Source organism: Megachile rotundata, chromosome 9 (assembly GCF_050947335.1).
Source record: "Megachile rotundata isolate GNS110a chromosome 9, iyMegRotu1, whole genome shotgun sequence".
Taxonomy (NCBI): Eukaryota; Metazoa; Arthropoda; class Insecta; order Hymenoptera; family Megachilidae; genus Megachile; species Megachile rotundata.
In genome coordinates, this window is record NC_134991.1 from 5,508,638 (window position 1) to 5,530,913 (window position 22,276).

A 22,276-nucleotide genomic window follows, 5' to 3' on the forward strand; every position below is an offset into this window, starting at 1 on the left:
TCAACAAAATTAAACACAGCCCAAACATTACAAAGTTAAGAACATCCTTAAGCCATTTCAAACGAATTCACATTTTCAAATGATCGAGTGATATACAAAATGTTTACAGTGCGTGGAATATCGGTGCGTGCAGTATCGGCGCGTGGAATTACGGCGCATGTAGTATCGGCGCGTGGACTACCGGGGCGTGGAATTACGACGCGTGGAGTACCGGAGCGTGGAATTACGGCACGTGGAGTAACCAGTGCGTGGAGTAACCAACGCGTGGAATTACAGCGCGTGGAGTAGCGACACGTGGAATTACGGCGCATGGAGTATCGGCGCGTGGAGTACCGGGGCGTGGAATTACGACGCGTGGAGTAACCAGCACGTGGAGTAACCAACGCGTGAAATTACAGCGCGTGGAGTATCAACGCGTGGAATTACGGCGCATGGATTATCGGCGCGTGGAATATCCAATGCGTGGAATTACGGCATGTGGAGTAACCAACGCGTGGAATTACAGCGCGTGGAGTATCAACGCGTGGAATTACGGCGCATGGATTATCGGCGCGTGGAATATCCAATGCGTGGAATTACGGCATGTGGAGTAACCAACGCGTGGAATTATAGCGCGTGGAGTACTGGAGCGTGGAATATCCAATGCGTGGAATTACGGCGCGTGGAGTAACCAGCGCGTGGAATTACAACGCGTGGAGTATCCTCCAGTGTCCTCAACACTGTTAAAAATTCTGACTTTTATTATTCGATTACACTTGCATCTAATCACTGACCACGATAGTTAAGAACACGTAAAAGACACTAGAACTGTCCTCAAGAAACGACCCTCCCAACCATTTCACCTGGACTACTGTCCAGGGATAACACTCCCAACGGGAGTCACGCAGAAGTTCATTCTCATAAGGGTTTGACCCAAAAGTCAATCCTCTCTAGCTCTAAACATAGTCAAGAATCCACACAAAGGTGAGCAAAAGTCACTGCTAACGATGTAAATCTCTTTAACCACCCTCCGATCCCGTTTAATCCAACTTCTTTTAATAGCTCGTTAACCAACATCAGGTTAACGAATTCGCGTTTGGAAGAGCAATTAGCGAGGAGCTGCTAAGAGATCATGATTCCACCCTTGGGTCATCCATATTTGAATATTGTAACTTGGGATACCAGGAGCTTGATAACTCTAGGTTTACGGGGTGCGTCATTTTGACGCATTTTGAATGTTAGGACAATTACAAAAACCGTTTTTACTTTATCTTGTACTTTATTGAACGAGGTAAATATACATTGAGGTCTATTTTCTTCAAAATTAAGACCGTTAAAGTTACCTGAAAATTTTGGAACCATTTCTGGATTGAATACATTCAGAAACCTAAATTAGAATAACAAAGTTAGATTTTGACTTTCCTAATTTTGTTCTCAAATGTATTCAAAATAGAACCGATAAAGTAATGAATAGATTAGTTTATTAATTAGGACCTTAAAGTATCTAAACTTGGAAAGCTAAATATTTTCCCTCGTTAATATCTGCGGAATATTTATGAAACTACTCATGCGCTACATTTGTGAATATTCAGTAAAGCGATTCGAGACAAACGTGTTCCCAGAAGATTTGTTCCTGAAGGAGCGATCTTTTCCTAATTGCGCTTCGGTAAAAAGTAGGCGAAGTGGCCTGGTGGCCCGGTTTCTTTCAGCGGATTTTCATCGCTTTGGTATCCGAAGATTAAAGGGAAATTGCGGAATCAAAACTGGAATCGAACGTGTGTATCGGGTGTACCGTACACTCAGGGGCGTATTAACGTCGTAAAATGGTCGTTCAATCAGAAGTTCTCTATAAAACTTTTATGCCGCGTGCTCAATCTTCTCCGGAAACGTAAGTGTCTTTGCTGCGTCATGTAATCGGTAGCTTAAAGTGGCCGTTCCACGTGCCACCTTATGGGGGATCCGTTAGAAATATCAACGCTCGGTGGAACTTTTTCGCGAATTCATTTGTCATCCGGGCTGCCGTAAAACCGTCGAGCCGAGCGTAGAAAAGAAGAGAATGGAAAAAAGAAAAATCGACGAGTGAGCCGACGCTGTGGAAAGTAATTAAGAGAAGCGGCAGGCAGTTAGCAACGATTATCGCGATTGAAATACCTCATGGAGTAATCCGGAGATTCGAATCGAGTCCGACCATTTACATAATCCCTCGAAAGACAAGACGAGACTCGTTGAATTATTCTTTCCATAACTAAGACGGCATAATCCCGTGAATTACTCGATGAACGCGGGGGTGGAATTGTTCTGTGAGTGGTCAAAGCGAAACACTACGATCAATTCCTTTGTCATTCACATTCATATGGTGAAGAGATTTAAGAACCTTTTTTGCACCGGAGTCCTCCTACGCACGATTACATTCTCATTCACTCTCAAACTTACAACATATCTCAGCAAAAATCCAATAATAAACATCTACAATTATAGACAGAAATATAAAAGGAACTATAAATACAAACTAAGAATAAATTGAACTCCAATATTGAACCTAAATACATCGTTAAAAATGGTATCGAGTTGCTTGTTAGTGCACGAAACATGAAAAACACAGTACGTTTAAATTTTACAGACATGAAGATGCCTGAAATGAATTCAGAGAACCGCGAGGATAACAGGTCCGATGAAAGCCTTTTGCCCACATTATGGAGCAGTTGCGCGATAATAATGAAGCCAGCCGTTGTAATCGTGGACCAGCAGGGTGTTGTGGTTGCCGGATTGTCGGCGACGCGAACCGTACAGCCGTCGAGCGTTAATAAAGTGCACGCTTGAACCTTACGAATACCGCTCGAACACTCGTGTAAGCGTGTACAACACTTGCGCGTGTTTCTCCGTCTGCCGAAAGCAAATAGTCGCTTGCAAAACTCGACGAGAACGCTTCCGTCATCGCCGTTACGCCGTTTCTTTCATCTTACGGAGGCTGAAATGTCGAGTAACAACTTGGAAAATATTTTAGTGATGTGTTACTATGTACTCTTTGGTTATATTCTGCTTAGGTTTGTGTTCATCGAAAAATAGTATACTAGGATTATAGGTAAATGAATATATCATATGTTAAGGTCTTCATGTGGACTTCATGTGGAGGACTACGTATGAACTGAACAGTGTCTAAGGTCTGACGAGATCGCGTATTGTATTACTACGCGTTAATATTACCACGCACTAGTACTACTAAGCGTTGAATTACCACGTATTGAATTACCACGTATCAGATTACCACGCGTCGAATTACCACGTATTGAATTACTACGTATCGAATTACCACGTATTGAATTACCACGTATCGAATTATCACGCGTTGAATTCCCACGCGTTGAATTACCACGCATTGAATTACCACGTATCGAATTACCACGTATTGAATTACCACGTATCGAATTACCACGCGTTGAATTACCACGCATGGAATTACCACGCGTCGAATTACCACGTATCGAATTACCATGCGTCGAATTACCATGTATTGAATTACTACGTATCGAATTACCACGTATTGAATTACCACGTATCGAATTACCACGTATCGAATTACCACGTATTGCATTACCACGTATCGAATTACCACGCATCGAATTACCACGCGTCGAATTACCACGTATCGAATTACCATGCGTCGAATTACCACGCGTTGAATTACCACGCGTCGAATCTCTAAGCGTCGAATTACTACGCGTCGAATCTCTACGCGCCGAATTGCCTCGCGTCGAATCACCACGCGTTAGTACTACTACGCGCAGAATTACCACGCGTCGAATTTCTAAGCGTCAAATTACCACGCGTCAAATCTCTACGCGCCGAATTACCACGTATCGAATTACCACGCGTTAGTACTACTACGCGCCGAATTACCATGCGTTGAATCACCACGTGTTAGTACTACTACGCGTCAAATTACCACGAGTCGAATCACCACGCGTTAGTACTACTTTGCGTCGAATTACCCAGTCCCCAAGATCTCCAAAGACTCTCCAATCTCTCCACCTTAAATTTTCCCAAAATTGAAAATTTCGCAAAATCTCAACTTCCACTATTAACTAGAAGAAAGCACTAGTATCTACCATTGAGCATTTTGAAATTAACGAAAACTGCAGTGAGGTGATTTTGTCGATATCACATGTAGCGTATTCACCATAGGTTTCACGAAATTCCGATTTTACGCTGTAACTCTATTCACAGCCCCAGGGTTCTTGCTATCGACCAGCTTGTTAATTATGTTTTGCTACGCTTTCTCGCTACGAACGGTAAATAGCTGTGTGTAACGACGGAATCGTTTCTAAACTGGCTAGAAAGTCCATCCAGAAGCGATTTCATCGAGCGGAGAAACGCAACGTGTGCGTATATAGTGAAATAGAGCATCGTTGTACCGGCGAAGATGTCAATAAAGATTCGCATGCTGATTCCCGCGAAATCCTCCGCTTTAATGATGCAATTCTACCCTCGTAACCTCTTTCGTTAGGCTAAGCTGAATATTGAAGAGAAATTAACGATCTTTGTGTCATGTTGCGATGATAGAGTTGGGTGTAATATTGCTGTCTGCGACTGTGAGAAGTTTTGTATGTTGAATTTTAAGCCTTCGTTACCTTATCATTAATTTTATATTGCAAAAATTGAACATTGAGTAGATGTTGTATCTGTGACATTTGAATGCAGCAGTTTTGGGTAAAAATTATCTCCATCCATAGGTTTACCTTGAAGACTCTAATCTTATCGGTTGAGATAGGATTGGTCGATCTGAATGAAACCATGTTACCGTGAAAGCCGAAATCTGGAGAATATCGACTTTCACCGGTGAATGTCAACAGTCACATAGTCGCTTGGTGTATGTCCGAAATATTTGCTAAATACCCTTATTTCTGACTTACAACGGTAAATGTCGACATTCAACATGCACTAATGGTGAATGTTGAATATGTCGGAGATTTATATTTTTTTCTCCGTAATTTAGTCGCTATAAAACGTCACAAAAGGGTGACGTAACTTTTTCGCCTCTTTTTCTGAGAGGAGTGACCAAGAATTTAAAACACATAGTACATTCTAAGCATACGTATTCTTCCTCCGTGGCCTATTCTGGCGTGAGTTTCATATAGTATACTGAACAATTCTTCGTTGATAACATAATACTGTATATTCATTTTCCCTGATTTTAATGGTATTATTAATTTCCTTTCATCATTAATTTTTAAAACGTCAAAACGTTTTAATCGTCTGTAATCCAAAGGTGTGTTGCACTTAGTTTTAGCAGAAACCACTTCAGAAAGTATTTTAGAGTGCTTTTCTTGAGAAAAATAAAAACAATTGTCTTCTCATATACCCGCAATTAATGCATTTAACTTTTCAAGAAAAAGATCACGATTTACTGCAGTATCCATACAGTATAAATTATGGTATTGGAAAAAAAATTAAGAAAACGTTGCTCGCATCATCAAAGTTTGCATAAGATTGACAAAGCTGACTGACTCCCAGCAGAACACAGGATTTGGCGGGACAGAGCCAGTCGCTTCTTTGTCGGCTCCTCTCTTTTGGACCTTCACCAGAGTATATCTGTGATTGTCGACATACGCCGGTGAAGGTCCGAATGTACAAGAATGTAATAAAATATTCGATCTTTCACCGACATATTTGGTATGTGTTGACATTCACCGGTGAAAGTCGAAATTCTCCAATTTCGGACTTTCACGGTAACAACCATATCAAGTTTGCTTTCCGATGAGTAAATTTTATACAAAACATTTTGGCAAAAATACCAATGCTTTCATTTTTATTATCCACTCATTTTAAACATGTCGACACACATTTTGCACATTTTATTAATCACAATCAATTTATTTCCCTTTCCAATATTATGTGCATATTTAAGTATACAAATACAATTACGTATTTATATATCTTCTCGGTACGTGATAAACACCGATCGAGGGAACAAAAGATCGAATAAATTCAAGTGCTACGAAACAATCGAAATAACGAGACGATAGATAAGGATGTGTCGGCCGATAAACGTGCATTCTCGAGTAAGTAGAAATCATTTCCCTGAACTTCGACAATGACGAAGTTCCTCTTGAATAGTTGTGTACACGCGTTTTATCGCTGGTATAGGTCTGCACCCAACGTGACACCCTCCAGGAATCCTCGTGCGAGATTAGGTCTACTAGTTACGTGGATAAGAGGGCTGCCTTCTCACGAGACCTTATCGCTGTTATAATGCACCCACTGTTACTTCGTTGAGAATTCGATCGAAGGCTTTTTCGAAACTGTATGTAGGTATCGAGGTTGTATATATCAAGGCACTATTTATAAGTTCAATGTACTACATGTGGGTATAAAGATACTATATGCAGAGTCAAGGTACCACATGTAGGTCTTATGTACTATATGTGAATTGAAGGTATCATATGTGGTAGTAAGGTACTATATGCAAAGTCAAGGTACCACATGTAGGTCTTATGTACTATATGTGAATTGAAGGTGTCATATGTGGGTACTAAGGTAATATATGCAAATTCAAGGTACCACATATATGTAGGTCTACTATATGTAAGTTTCAAGTATTACATGTATTATGTACCATGTGTAAATTGAATGTATATCACGTAGGTATAAGATGCATAATTTTGATATATATTCAAGATTAATTATAGGTTAACAAAGATCCCTCTGAAGTCAGCAAAGAGATTACCAACAGAGATTAGCAAGTTAACAGAAATTGCTAAGACGTGCACCAAAGCACGTTCCAATTTTCTGCAATTATTGCAATTACCATATTATACGTTTGCTTTGCATTCATCCTTAGTATTAATATTTCGTTTTAAAGAGCGTATGTATAATACATTCTTTCTGTAAATGGTTGAAGAAGTCGAAGAAAGAGTTGAAGAGGTCCTCGAAACGGGAAGCTTAACCCAGTTACCGGGTGGATCGAACCAATAATAAGAGAAAGAAAAGAAGCCAAGTATTCTTAGAACGCAAATTAAAAATTTGAGAAAATTTCGTGCTTCGTCGAATATGACACATCGAGCTTGATAACGTGACAATACCGTAATAAAGCTCGCCATAAAGATCAACATCGATAACCCGTGTCAATAAAACAGTCAAAGTAACGATTTCTATTTTAAAACAGATACTGCTTATCCGTTTGCTCGAGCTATTTCATTTCCATCGACCGGGCAAAATATCGTTCCATCCGCAATGCGTGACATCGATGCAATCGATATCTAATCTCGTCCCCGTGAAAGGCCGAATCGCGCTGGGGGATCGATCGATGATAAAACGAAAAAATCTATGGAAGCAACGGTCCCTCAAGGAAATCACAGACATGCGTGATCTCATCCTATTGTCTCAACAAGCTTACTACCGGCTAAAGTCTCTCGGGACACAAACATTTTCGTAACTCTTGGGACGGAAGAGTCCGAGTTAAAAGTTCGAGGTAAATTCCATTTTCATAATACATTTCCCTCTCTTTTCTTCTGGCTTTTCGGTCATTCCAAAGGGAGCTTTCTTTCGAAGCGCAAACACTTGCACATAAATGTTCAGAAAATACGCTTCTGTAAATACACGCGACTCCAGTTGTATTGGTTGAGCGACTTTCTGTTTGGGTACGCTTGTTATGCTTTTATAATAGGGAAGTTTCATAGATATTGTTGGGATAACAAAAATTGATGTTGTTATTGTATAGGGCAAGGTGCATTATGCGTTTGATCAAAAATTGAAAATAGTTTTGAGTTGTGGAATGTTTAGAACTGACATTTTCACACTTACAATTACTCACATTCTTAGAGTATCATGCGTTAGCATTACCACACGACAAATCACCACGCGTTAGTATTACCACGCGTCAAATCACCATGCGCTAGTATTACCACGCGTCAAATCACCATGCGCTAGTATTACCACGCGTCAAATCACCACGCGTTAGTACTACTAAGCGCCGAATTGCTACGCGTTAGTATTACCACGCGTCGAATAACCATGCGTTAGTACTACTAAGCGTCGAATTACCACGCGTTAGTATTACCACGCGTCGAATCACCATGCGTTAGTACTACTAAGCGTCGAATTACCACGCGTTAGTATTACCACGCGTCGAATTACAACACATGAATCACGACGCGTAGTACTACTAAGCGTCGAATTACCACGAATCGAATTACCTCGCATCGAATTACCGCGCGTCAAATTACCACGTATCGAATTACCACGCGTCGAACTACCACGTGTCAAATTACCACGTATCGAATTACTAGTGTCGAATTACCACGTATTGAATAACCGCGCATTGAATTACCACGCGTCGCATCTCCAAATAGCCAAGAGTCCAAATTCCTAAGTGTCCACATACCTAAATCTCCAGATACCCAAAATTGCCAAATACCCAATAACCAAAAAACCACAACACTCTTCCAAGTATATCTATCTATCTATTTTTACAACTCGCTCTCAGTTAAGAAATGCACTTATTTATAGATATCTAGTTGTTAGCGTACGGTCATCGGGACGAAACAGTCGTAAGCGGCCACGAGGTCGAGCATGACTATCAATCACGCTGGAAGAAGCCTGTACGAGGGTGAGTTTCTCTTTGGCTCGGTTGTTCGCTGACTGGCCGACGTTTACGCGGCTAATTGCTTCCCCGACACGTGTGTTAGCCGTCCTCGTGGCCAGGACGATCTTCTGAACGCAAACCGGTGTTTAATCGCGCGCGATTAATCTAGTCACGAGCGTTATGAATCGTGTATTGTTAGGCGGATAGTCAACGTCGAGTGGGGATCGTAGCGTTAAATGTCGTTCAGATAGCATCTATCGGTGACGGGTGAGCATGTGTCTGACATAATTCGGAAATACCTGGGAGTGGACCTTATTTGCGACTGTAATCTTTCTTCTCTATCGGGCCGCTGATCAACTATGATGAATAGCTCGGTGCAAGAGCTTACTACGATTATCTTACATCGCTGTTTATGCAAGTTTATGCAACATAATCCATAAAAATATTCGATCTTACAAATTGGTGTGCAATGTACGATGGATACTTTTGCAAAATATTGCAAGTACGAGTGTCGATAATTTGGACAAAAATGTTGAACTGAAGATTAGCTTTGATACAAATATTTTTGCTGCTACATTTGTGTACCTTCTAAAATTCTTTCAATGTACCTCCTCAATTCTTTACTTTGAAATTTTCACAAAATATTTTGAAAAACTTTTATACGAGATTTTTATGCAAGAAGGGTTTTGTAAGATTTGAGAAGAAGTGAGTTATTTGGTAAAGAAATGTCGTGATGTATAGCTATAATTGCAGGTAAAGAACGAATACGGTTTAAGCAGAATGGTTTTATCAGATAATAAGACATTGAAACACGAGTGAAAGGTAGTTCGTTTTGTTCCCACTTTGCACATTGATCGTCTAACACAATGAAGAATACAAGGGAAGATGTTATATTTAGAGGAAGCATCGGTTGTATCTAGCAGACGCGAAACTATTGACTAGGAAGCTAGTCGGAGAAATCTAGAATACAATACACAGAATATCCCGACGGTACTGGCCCATTACCAGCTCCGAACGATGAAAGACACAACCACCGACTCGCTTGATGTACTTGGACCTCGTCATCTGAAACGTCTTGCTCGTATCGATTGGCCACTAGAAAATCCATAAAACGCGGGAGAGGCTATTACATCGGAAAAGGCATTATCTTTGCTACATAGAACCAAAACAAATAGCTAATACCTACTCACCTTTACCTTCTTCTTAGAACAACTCAGTCATATTAGATGCTGAAACTACGTACAAAATGTCTGCATATCATATTTAAACAAAATGTCTAGAAATAATGAAAAAGTTTATTTTTATTAGCATTCTCATCTGAATGCAGTCACTTTCCATAACTATTTTAAAAGTGATTGGGAGTGACATTATGAATGAACTTTCTTCCTTTCATTTTGAATATATAATTCAAAACATTGTACGACTATTTTAACCTCGTATAAAATATTCAGTTTTGAATAAGTAAGTTGTTGAAGAGTTAAATAAATCATAGAAGTCCTTGAAGACAATGTGATGGTTTTAGGAAAATTTTTTCGCACAGTAAATGTGCAACAATGAATATCGAAGCAATTTTTTCAAATTGCAGTGAACAAATACCGTATAGGAGAGCGAACTGCATCGAAAATTGAATTGAATTCGAATATACAGAACCATCGGGGTAACCCGATACCCCGGATCGAAACAGATTTTCACCATCATGAACCTTTCACGGAAATCCGAGTTTTCGGTAACGAAAGCGATACGAAAAGAACGTGCACGCGATGAAAATTCAAGAAGGCTCTTTCCCGCTTCCTTTCGACGAGTACGGTGAAATCGCTTCGAGGGCAAGGTATACTGTCGAGCACGTTAGCCTTCCGTAGGGAAAAAGGCAATATAAGAGGAGGAGGTTTCGCAACTTGGGAACGTTTACTCCGGGAAAATTCTGTTGCTTCTCGGGGAAAATGTCGTGGGCAAATTAGGCGCAATTTTCCCGCCATTTTCGTAAGAAGAAGACTGTGCACGCGCCACAAGATGAACTCTGAAGGTCAAACAAATTGAACACTGTAAACTCAGTTCGACAATAAAATGAGTTAAAAGAATGTAGCTGTTATTGATTAAATTTAAAAGTGTATTTTTCTGAACAATTATTCATATGAACACACACGAGTTTGGTTGAAAAGAAAATGTTATTATAATACTGATAATTATGATAATAGTCATGACAGACTGTAACAATAATCGTAATAGAATAGACAGTAACAATTATAAACGACTACGACAATAATCACAGATGACTGTGGCCTAACATAAGCTAACCTAACCTAACAATAGTCCTAAACAACTATGACAGTGACCTAACATAACCTAACCTAACCTAACAACAGTGGTAAACAACTATGACAGTGGTCTAACATAACCTAACCTAACCTAACAATAGTTCTAAACAACTATGACAGTGGCCTAACGTAACGTAACGTAACCTAACAATAGTTTTACACAACTATGACAGTGGTCATAAAAGACCACAGCAATAGTTATAACAAACTATAACAGTGGCCATAATGAACTATAACAATATCTATAACAGAAGTCATGACAAACCAGTAAGAACAATGGTATAATAGCTATATAACAACAGCCACAATAAACCATTTCCATAAAAGACCATAGTAGTGTAATATAAGAATACAAAAAGAAAGTAAACCCAGTAGCCTAGCATCACTAGGATTCATCTCGTGGCGCGTGCAGGGTATAATCAGCAGTTCCAGATAACGATGGCGAACGATTTGGTGTTAGAAATTCAGAGTAGCATTTTTCCATGATTTATACACGGTCCGAAAAGTGAGATAAGAATCCAGAAAACGTCGGTTCATCACCTACGAGTGGTAGATTGGCGGACAAGAACGAATCCGTAAAACGTGAGAGGCGGTCGTTAGCGAGATAAGCTGTTCGGGAGCATCCACGGTTAAATGCTCTGTCGCGCGTGGTCACGCCGCTTTGCCCGTAATCCTTTTAGCCTGGCAGCCTCGGTTGGTTCGCTTCTTAAAACATTTTCTGTATACAGCAACGGAGGCTTAACGGCACGCTACTCGACGGCAATCTGTAAAGTGGCTGCTAGGACCAGCAAAGTCGCTCGTCGACCCATTAACAGGCCACTTACGCCGGCCCCGAATAAAGACTGATCGAAGGGACCAGAACATAGCTGTCGTACAGGACGACCATTCCTGTTAATGAGCGCATTTTTTATCGACGATGCAACCGGGTGAATTCAACGTCTTCAATTTGTATTTGCACTCGAGGAACTTTGTTCCGACACGATTCGGGAAAACGGTGTCGAACAACTACATTGCTGTAATGAATGTAAGGTCCGACGATTTTGGGAGGATCTGTTCGTTAAGATGTGAGAGAAGTTTACGGATGTGTTGTTAGTTTAGTTTCATTTCATTTTGAATCACCACGCGTTAGTATTACTACGCGACGAATTACCACGCGTTGGTATTACTACGCGTTAGTATTACTATGCATCGAATCACCACGCGTTAGTAGTACCAAGCGTCGCATTACCACGGGTTAGTATTACTACGCAACGAGTCACCACGCGTTAATACTACTAAGTGTCGAATTATCACGCATTAATATTACTACGCGTCGAATTACCACGTATCGAATTACCACGCGTCGAATTACTGCGTATCGAATTTCCACGCGCCGAATTACCACGCTTCGAATTACCAAGCGTCAAATTACCACGTATCGAATTACCAAGCGTCGAATTACCACGCGTCGAATTACCAGGTGTTGAATTACCACGCGTCGAATTACCACGTATCGAATTACCACGTATCGAACTACCACGCGTCGAATTACCACGCGTTAGTACTACTACGTGCTGAATTACCACGCGTCGAATCACCACGCATTAGTATTACTATGCGCCGAATTAGCACGCGTTAGTATTAGTAAGCGCCGAATTACCACGCGTCGAATCACCATGCATTAGTATTACTACGTGTCGAATTACCAGGCATTAATACTATTATACTAACGACCAGTCCTAACCCTCTCTATCAAACATGAAACCCAAAATAATACTACAAAAATTCAATCCGTCCCACTTTTAGAAAAAGCTTCCAAAAATCCTCTCCTACTAATCTCCTCCTAATTTGCAATCAAATAAAGTTTAATGCCACGTCTAAAAAGCGCCAAAATCAAGGTTCAATTTACGACGTCTCTTTTTACCGTGGTTCATCGTAAAAGGTGCTGTGTCGAGCTGTGTAATATTCGACTCGAATAGGCTGACTGATTACCGCGGCAATCACGCGGGGGAAATTACCCGGGGGCTTCGAGAAAATTTAATCAAAAGACTCGATCGAACAGAACACTGGACTAGAATACATTTCGAATGGCGAACGACGAGGTCGGTCAGCCGGTCCAAAGAGACTGGAAATTCTCGAAGCCATTACCGATCTGCGCTAGTCACTTCTGCTGTTAGATGCGCATACAGTTTGTATCCATAGAATGTTTCTGTAAGTCTTGCCATCGAACCGGTGGTTTGCAGTGACAGAGCTGCTCTGCCGAGATTTCCCATGGGTAGTCGTGTAACTGGGAGTCCGCGGGGCTGTTCTGTAGGCCTTTGGCGTGCTACTTTACATAACGTTTCGTGTATCGTCGATAATCATGATTTCAATCGCTAGAAACAAGCCTTCAATTAGGTTGACGATCTGATTTCGACATGGCGCAACGTGCAATTCTCAAAATTGAGGATACTTTATACTATATAGGATATCTCTGTTAAGATGTAGTGATCTAAATGTTATTTACTGGGGACAATATGCAATATTTTTTTGTTTTGCAACTTGCAGTAGGAGATCATTTTCTGTATTAAGGAGGAAGGACTGCTAAGTCATGTTTTATTTATCAGTTTGACGCTTGGAGCAGAAAGTGACGTTAAGAAGGTAATTAAGTGTGCACGCGTTAGTATTACTACGCGTCGAATTACCACGCGTCGTATCACCACGCGTTAGTACTCCTACGCGTCGAATCACCACGCGTTAGTACTACTACGCATGGAACTACCACGCGTTAATATCGCTACGTTCCAAGTTACCATATATCATAGTACCACATATTGTACATATTGCAATATAAGTAATATTTATTTATCTATTTGAAGCTTGGTGCTGAAAGTGACAATAAATTATTCGTTAACGTTCTTAATATGCAGTGGTAAATTTATGAAGAACTATTCTTGAGGTAATTAAGAATGCTCTAGTTTCCATGTTTATAACGAACCTAATAAATCCAGCAGCAGTAAGACCTCTCCATAATACACTCATAAATTTAATAATGTAAAAATTATCATCTTGATATTATTTTATAATAAACCTCTATGACCCACTTGCCAAAATATTTGAATTCCTATTCACAGAAATACTTTGAAAAGATTGGAAGCAATATTTGAACTCTATCGATAGACGCCGCACGCTTGCAGGAGATTCGATCGAGAGAAGTGACATTAATTGCATGTCATAATTAAATTCCCCCCGGAAATATCCAGTCACATTGACAGGGACACTGTCGATTCGGATCGTAAAACCTCTAATTATGATCGTTTAACTCGAGAGAAGACAACAGGTTGCAAAAAGATAATGAACAAAGGAGAGTGCTTGTAATTCTGCTGGCACATCCTGACGTCCCAGCTCATTAGAAAACGAACGTGGTCGAATTCGTAGTTGCCGAACAAAGCGGGTTTATTGGTTGGCAATCTTTACCAATTCTGCCAAAAGCTGTGAACAACTATGGGGAACGCCTGGGCAACTACGTAGACAAGTTGTACTGCAACAAGCGTCTCAAAATGTGAAGAGTATTTGGCACGTATCTGAGGGTTGCAAACGCCTAAACGAATGATTCTAATGATTTTAATGATTTTAATTATTACTGAAACTAATTATGACCTAGTAATTCTTAATAATAAAGTCTATCGACTGTTCAAGTCTTTTGTTCTATAAACTTTGATTGATTGACTTGTTCCATAAACTTTGTTTGATTTATTCTATGAGGACCTGCTATGATCATTGGTCCTCTATAAACTTTAAAATTAATTTTCTACAGTAATTGTATTTCCATAAAATTTAAGTAGGGATATCATTATAATTATTATGTATTAATATTTATAAATTAATTGTTATATGAAGTTTCTTAGGCAACAACCATTAAGGATGAACGAAGTGCGGAAATTATATTATTAAAAATCCCCAAAAGAGCAGGTATAATCGAATTGGTTATAAATAGTTATGATATAGCAGAAGCCCAGTTTAAAAAATTCACAGCTCCGACTACGTCATCGAGTAACATTGATTTAACCAACAGATTTAGCAAACTCCGATTCGTGCTCGAATTGAAAGCCGCGGACGTACGTAAAATGGCCACTTTCAATGCTTTCGGAAGAATGCGAATATTTCATGAATCTTGAAAATAGCTGCACTTCAGACAAGGAAACATACTGTCCAATTTTTATGAATCTTGGATATATTAAGCAGGTGAACAGACACGTATTCTTTTTATAGTCGTTCAATCGCAAGTTTTGGGCGCTAAAATCACCCTCTGAAGTTTCAACAAAAAATGGTATCTAAAAAGCTGTCATATGAGAAAACTCAGGGGAAAGTTTCATGGTTTAAGATAAAATAAAAAGTCATAGATTTTGTGAAATTTTTTTGTAACTGAAGGATTGTTAATTTAAATTTACGTGACGACAAAAGAAAATTTTTTTCTGAATTTAATGATATATAATTTGATGATTTCACGATTTGAGACTTGTACGTTTTTAATTTAATTTGTTAATTTCGTAAATTTTCATACATTAGAGCGCGTGAATCCGCACGAGATACATGTGTAGACACACAGTCGGCTATTATTGTGGTACACATTTATTAATCCTATTTTCGCCGCATTCCATGGCACGCCTGTCTAATGGTATTGAACCATTCGGGGATTAGAATGACAGATTTATTATTACATACTCATATACGTATTTTTACACGTACGAAGATCTGCTCACGATAGCAAGTAACAAAATTATCCAAATCATTTACGATGAAAATTAACATAGTTTATGGTGCGTAAATATATAGAGGTACAAAATATACATTCGTGACTTAAGACACAGTCTTACTGCTTCCAACATTTTATGAATAAACTTCATTCATAAACCACGCCACATAATTGTGACATTACACAATTTCATTTGAGTACAGAACCGTCAAGAAGATTAAATATTCAGCAAGAAATGTTATCTGTGCAATATTTTATCAGTTCGATTCGCGAATATAGTTCATATAGGTCACGCTTTCTTCGCTTTCTTGTTTTCAAAACGAAACGATAACGACTCGCAGATTCTCGAAACATCGGTACATAATTTCCAATCGTAGTGTTCGAATTGTGAGGATATAGCAGTGAGAATCGGCGAAAGTACTCAGCGGGATGTGGTCGTTAACGCAGCGAATACTCGAACTACGCCTTCGACGCCTCATCTGTTTTTACGCTTGCATTATCCGTTCATCTCGTCACGAAGTTTTATTTGTCGGATCGGCTCGTGCCGGTTGAAACGCCTTCCACGAACAGCAGGTACCGGGAAAAGAGACGACAGGTAGAATAGGGCTCGACAAGGGTGGCCACGCAAAAATTGACCGGCAATAAAGCGGACCAGCCCTTTTTAACGGCTGAGAAAATTCCTCGACCTGATCTATGTCCTCGAAGGTGATGGCCTATCGCCTTCCGCTTGTTCCTCTGCCTCGGAAGCACTTCCACGAGAACAGGTAACTAGCCCCGATGTTCGACGCGATTGAAGCGTTCGTGAAATATTCATGCCGCTTCGAACAAGGGATTGCGAAGAAGATACGATCGCTGCGGTTAGGCGAAGATTCTGATGCTCGGTTTACGCGGAAATGGTAATCCAACCGAGATACCAAGCCTTTCCTGTTGTTTCTCCACTGGGACTTCCGGATTTCCGAATTTTGGGAACTGGGACTCAAAGACTTTTGCACTCTGGAAACCTAGTTTACTGGAGGACATCAAAATTTTTAGGACAGTAGGACTTCAAAAATTTGAAACTTTGGGGATTTGAAAAATTTTGCAATTTTTTGAAAGTTTGAAAAGTTGAACTTCTAAAAGTTTGAAAATTTCAGCTTGTAAAAATTTGGAAATTCATAACTTTGGAACTTTTAAACTTTTAGGTCTCTGTAGGACTTGGAAGTTTAAAAATTTGACAATTTTTTAATAAAAAATTTACGAACCTCAATGCTCCCATAATTATTATATTATAACCGAATTTCCCCTAAAATGTCACAAAAATAATTTTTCTGTAAGTAAGCCTAAATGTTATAATACTAATAAGTGTAAAAAGATATGTCTAAGCTTGAAAGCAAAATTTAAACAAAATAGAAATACAAGAATAAGCAATTCGATCGTGTATTAAAATATTCACGCGTTTATGAGTTCTTTCATGAACGAGCAAGCTCTCCGTACGTTTTCTGTGCATTATACGAGGACGAGGATCGCTAGCAACTTTCGGGCAAGTTTCTGAAGCGGCAAACAGCAACGGCCCGAAATCCGTACAATACGATCCAAAAGGTGTATAAGTTTCTTCGGGAACTAAGAGGATGCAGTCACGAATAAGTGCGATCCTGTTCAAGGCGAGATCCAGCTTGCGCCACAGTTAACTTCGTGACGTTAACAGGAGGTATTAATTAGGATGCGAGGAACTTTGGATAATTCGACGAGTAAAAAATTCACTTGGTTTCCCGCTAAATTCAACACCCAGGAAATTCGAATATCTCGTTATAAAATTAACGGGATAGAAGTTCGGATGAAACGCTTTTGAAATCGTAATCAATCACGTTTGGTAGCACGTTTTGACTCCGATTTAACTCCCATTTTCCCCTAGTTTTACTTTCAAATGCATATATAGCACATTTCATGCATGTGACCTAAATATTACGCGAGGAGCTTGGAAAATTTATCATTCGTTCTCCGGCTATAGAAGTGCGCTTTTCAAATTCTGATTTTCGGTAACCCACATTCCTGACCTCAAACTTCCAGCATAAACACATTCTGCATATGAACGGGCAAAGGCACTGTAAGTCATCTAATTCCCGTTGCCTATTCTAGCGATTCTACATGTTCAAACAGAATACCTACGAATCAGTTTGCGTTCGATAAACAGTACAGATTGTATCAACACGCGTGAGTCAATATTTTAAATAATTTGCGCCGATTTTGACTAGATGATGTTCAGATGTATATTTTTCTAACTATGAATCGTTGTTAAAATATAATAACACTATTACATTTAATAAGATTTAATGACATTATCAGAAATTGAAGAAACGAAGATCGGTCGCTAAATTTTATACAGAAGAGATAGCTCGAATCAATTTCCCAGCTATCCACTTAAACTTTATCAGTGTAAAGAAGAGCCGTGTTCAAAGGGTCTCAGGTGTCCGAGGAAAAGGTTAAGTTCTGTCCGTAAAAGTTCCGGAGGGCCGAAATCGACATTGCGGGGGTCGCGTGCACCGACTGACCTCATTCCCTCTTGCAGCAACGAGAGTCACGTGTTCGTTAATTTCTCCAGCACGAATAAGGACGAAGGACACAGCGTATGAATCCCGTGAGAGGGTATTCAAAAAGCGTACATCTCGTTGCAAGACCTAGACGAAGAGTAACGAGGAAAAGACGCGCCATTGGCAGATTAAAGCGTCCTCATCAGACTTTGATCTTCGGGCAAGAAAAAGCGAAGACGAGCTCGTCGCGCGGCAAAGGGTGACGAACTCCCCGAAGAACGGCCGGTTGTCAACTGGCGCGTAACAGCGACAATCGAGCGCAGGAAATAAAACGGACGTCAAAAAGACATCGGTGTCAAAAGAGGGTGTACACCGGAAACACTCCAATCGGGCATAGGACAAAAGACTACTCACGAAGACGAAGTAAGACTTCCTCATGATCCTGTCGGTCGATCGGCAAGTTGGTCCGATTCCTCTATCGGCGAATTTCTCCACTCGATCCTAATCTGATTCGTCAGAGATGTTCGACTTGCCTCCGCGTACAGGCTGCGCCCTGCAGAGAAGGGCGCATCGAGGACCTGGTCCGACCCTTCTTCGCGTCGCGGTGTCTCACTTTGCATTTACATAGGTCACACTTTTCACCCTCCTTCGCGGTGCGCTGCACGCATCGCCACTGTACAACCGTGTCTCCCTGGCCACGTGATCTTTTACGGGGAAATGTTGAATCGAACGGGGTGGAAAACTCGGGCACGGGGAGCACGTCACGGTAGAACGGAACGAAAACGCGAGCAAACGACCTCGTGGCGCGTCAGCCTCGACGGTCGACGACGATCTACGAGGGATGCGAGCAAACCAATGGCACACCGAACCACGCACGTGTCCACGAAGAGCTAGCCGATGTCGTCGGGCCGAAGTGCGCCGCACGAGTGTCGGCCTTAACGTCTCGAAAGCGCTTGACGTTGGCGCCCGTGTGGCTAGGGTGGGGAATGGAGGGGTTCGCGGAGAAACACGCTCTGCCCTTCCCCCCTTCTGCCCTAACCATCGCTAACCCCCTCGTACACCCCCACCCCCGTCGCTGCTCAAACTTCTCTCTCTCTGTTTCGCGCGCTCTCACCCCCAACCCCACGTCCACCCACATCGCGACGAGGCCGAGGTTGGAATAAAGTGCTGCCGTAGGGGTGGTTTGGCTGCTCGACCAAGAAGGGGCAGAAGAGAAAGACGAGCCGATCGAAGCCCCGCAGCCATGGAACGAGACCGATAACACCAGATACTCAACGTTTCGCGGGCCAACTTCGACCCGTAGATTGTTATGAGAACTTTTTTATGGTGTTGTTTAATCAGTCTTGTTTGCTCCGGGGCGCTGGGGTAAGGTTTAGGGTTAATTGTTTGCGCTGTTTGGATTGGCTTGCAGTTATTTGGGAACGCGGAAGTCTGAGGTCTTTTGGGGGTTTATGCGGTTGCGATTTATTGGGAAATTTATCTGAAATTTGGACGTTGATGATGTGTAGTTTAGCAAAGTTTTGGAATAATTCACTGCAAAGGGTGTAATCGTAATGGAAAGTATTTTGCACAGGGATAGACACAAAAAAAAGAATCACTACGTTATTTCTATGGATTACGTAACTTTGTGAATTGTCAAATTTTTAAGTTCTCAAAATATAAATTTCAAAATCCAAAAATTCCAAGAACCTCTCCAAGATCCCATTCTTCACATTACATAGTCCTAAGAGTCCAAAATCGTGCGCCGAGGAAGGCACTGAGTTGCCTCGCGTTATATCGCCTTACAGTCAAAAAGCTCTAAAGACTTCTCCGACAAGTGGAACGTTAAGTAAAGAGCAACAATTTTACAGTAGCACGATAAACAATAGCAAATTCCGTCGCGTGATCTCGTTTAACCGAGTAAAAAGCTGAACGCAAGCCCAGCACGTTCGTCGAATCCGTAGGTGGTAAAATGACACGGTAGTTTCAATTGGAATTTCGCATTACAACGCGCGTCTCCTCCCCAAAAAAACGCCGAACAGTTTGTTGGGTTATTCGTATCGAATACCGCTGGCTACCGGTCGCACGCATCATTTCTCATGTACTGCAGCCTGCACGCAGAACAAATAGACGTTCGATTGAACGCCGGCACGCACACGCGTACCGAATCGAATCGGGTCAACGTTTCGATTAACGTTCATCAAACAACGAACGCATCGCGTACACGACAGTAATCATTTCTGCGCTGACCGATTTTTTGACGCATTGACAAGCTTTCAAATAATAGCCCCGGATACACCGGCGTTACCCGTTGGATTTTCAATATCGATAAATCTCCATCGTCGGCCCGCCTCAATCTCCGTCACCGGAATCCATCTTTTCCCGGAGCGTTTCACAAAAGATATTTCCTTGGTGAATCAGGAAATTCGTCGAGCTATAAAATTCTGTCCGTGGACCCTTCCACGGATATTTACAGCCGCTTTTTCTCATCCACCTGTCGCGTAATGTCAATAAGTATCGAACGACTTGTTTAGCCACGCTTTCTCTACACTTTCACGCGCACGTAAATGTTACGGGGTTCGTTTCGGTTCGAATGGTAACTATTTAGATGTCGACAGTAACAGGGATATGTTACGTTGGACTGCATTTTTAATCGATATATTTGAGAACTGTGGCAACCAGTGCGAATCACCACGCGTTAGTACTACTACGAGTCGAATTACCACGCGTTAGTACTGCTACGCGTCGAATCACCACGCGTTAGTACTACTACGCCTCGAATTACCACGCGTTAGTACTGCTACGTGTCGAATCACCACGCGTTAGTACTGCTACGCGTCGAATTACCACACGTTAGTACTACTACACGTCAAATTTCCACGTATCAAATTACCACGCGTCGAATCTCCACGCATCAAATTACAACGTATTGAATTACCACGTATCGAATTACCACGCGTCGGATCTCTACGCATCAAATTACAACGTATTAAATTGCCACGTATCGAATTACCACGCGTCGGATCTCTACGCATCAAATTACAACGTATTAAATTACTACGTATCGTATTACCGCATGTCGAATTACCACGCGCCGAATCACCACGCGTTAGTACTACTCCGAGTCGAATTACCACGCGTCAATATCGCTACGTTCCAAGCTACCATGTATTACACTACCACATATTGTACATATTGTAATCATTACGTAATTCATTCTACAGAAATTAAATGCACTCATGGTGGTGAGAGATCATTAGAAAGTTACATTGTTTAGTTAGTATCAATATATTTGGAATGTAATATTTTCCTTTAATTCAAACAGGGGCATGAAATATATCTAATGGGGTTGTTAACTTGCACATCTTAAGCAACCTTCTAGGTTGTGTCTTAAAAATTTTCCTTCTTAACAAACATACACCGCCTCATATCTTTGCCATAAAATTTCTTGAGTACATTATTAAAAATGTACAAATTGTAGCATAGAGGACTAGAAACGTAATCCTCTTGCAGATAAATAATTTTTATTTTCTAACTCAGGGAGCAACTTAAGAACTTAAAGATAGAATCAGAGAGCAGGAATTTATTTGGCCGATTACCCAAAAGCACGAAATTATTTAGCCTAAAAGATTAAAATTGCGCGATAGTGTGTTCAAAAACCAAAAGAAAAGGATTGTCGTAAATTTGATTATCCTAGAAGGGATCTCGCAGAGGACGGTAGTAAGGAAAACAGATTTCGATTTCCATATCGACCCCAATCGTCTCGTTATTTCAAACTAACTGGCCGTCGTTGGAGAAAAAAGGGATACCACTTGGATCGTATCGATGCTCGAAACTGCATCGAATCGATAGGTATATAACGCATGCTCGAGTTTCCGCAGGACGTGTGCTCGATACAAGACAAGGTCGTGCACGACATACTGGTAGACGAGATCCGTATACCGCTTCGGATAAGCCGTATTCGGACGATCACCGTTTTAGATAAACGGTACCCGGATAAACTGGATCCTCTCCGCATCTTAAATCGAGCCTGCACTTCGTGTCCATCGATGTCCTTTTTTCATTTTGCTTTCTCTTATTACTCTTACTACGTCAAGATTCGTGTACAATCTTCTGATCTCTTTTGATAATTAAGGTGTTAACTTTATTTTGACGAGTCTGATTCAGGATCAATTTTACTGGGATTTTGAATATGTAACTT

General features: G+C 40.8%; 1 protein-coding gene across 1 annotated transcript in view; it reads right to left on the reverse strand.

Moving 5' to 3' along the window:
• nolo (ADAMTS-like no long nerve cord) overlaps positions 1 to 19,048 on the reverse strand; it is a 258,541-nt gene extending 239,493 nt beyond the window's left edge. Inside the window, exon 1 of the mRNA XM_012292449.2 lies at positions 18,511 to 19,048. Coding sequence (XP_012147839.2) covers positions 18,511 to 18,534 — 24 coding nt within the window. The 5' untranslated portion in view covers positions 18,535 to 19,048. The remainder of the gene's footprint in view (positions 1 to 18,510) is intronic.
• Between the last annotated feature and the right edge of the window lie 3,228 nt (positions 19,049 to 22,276).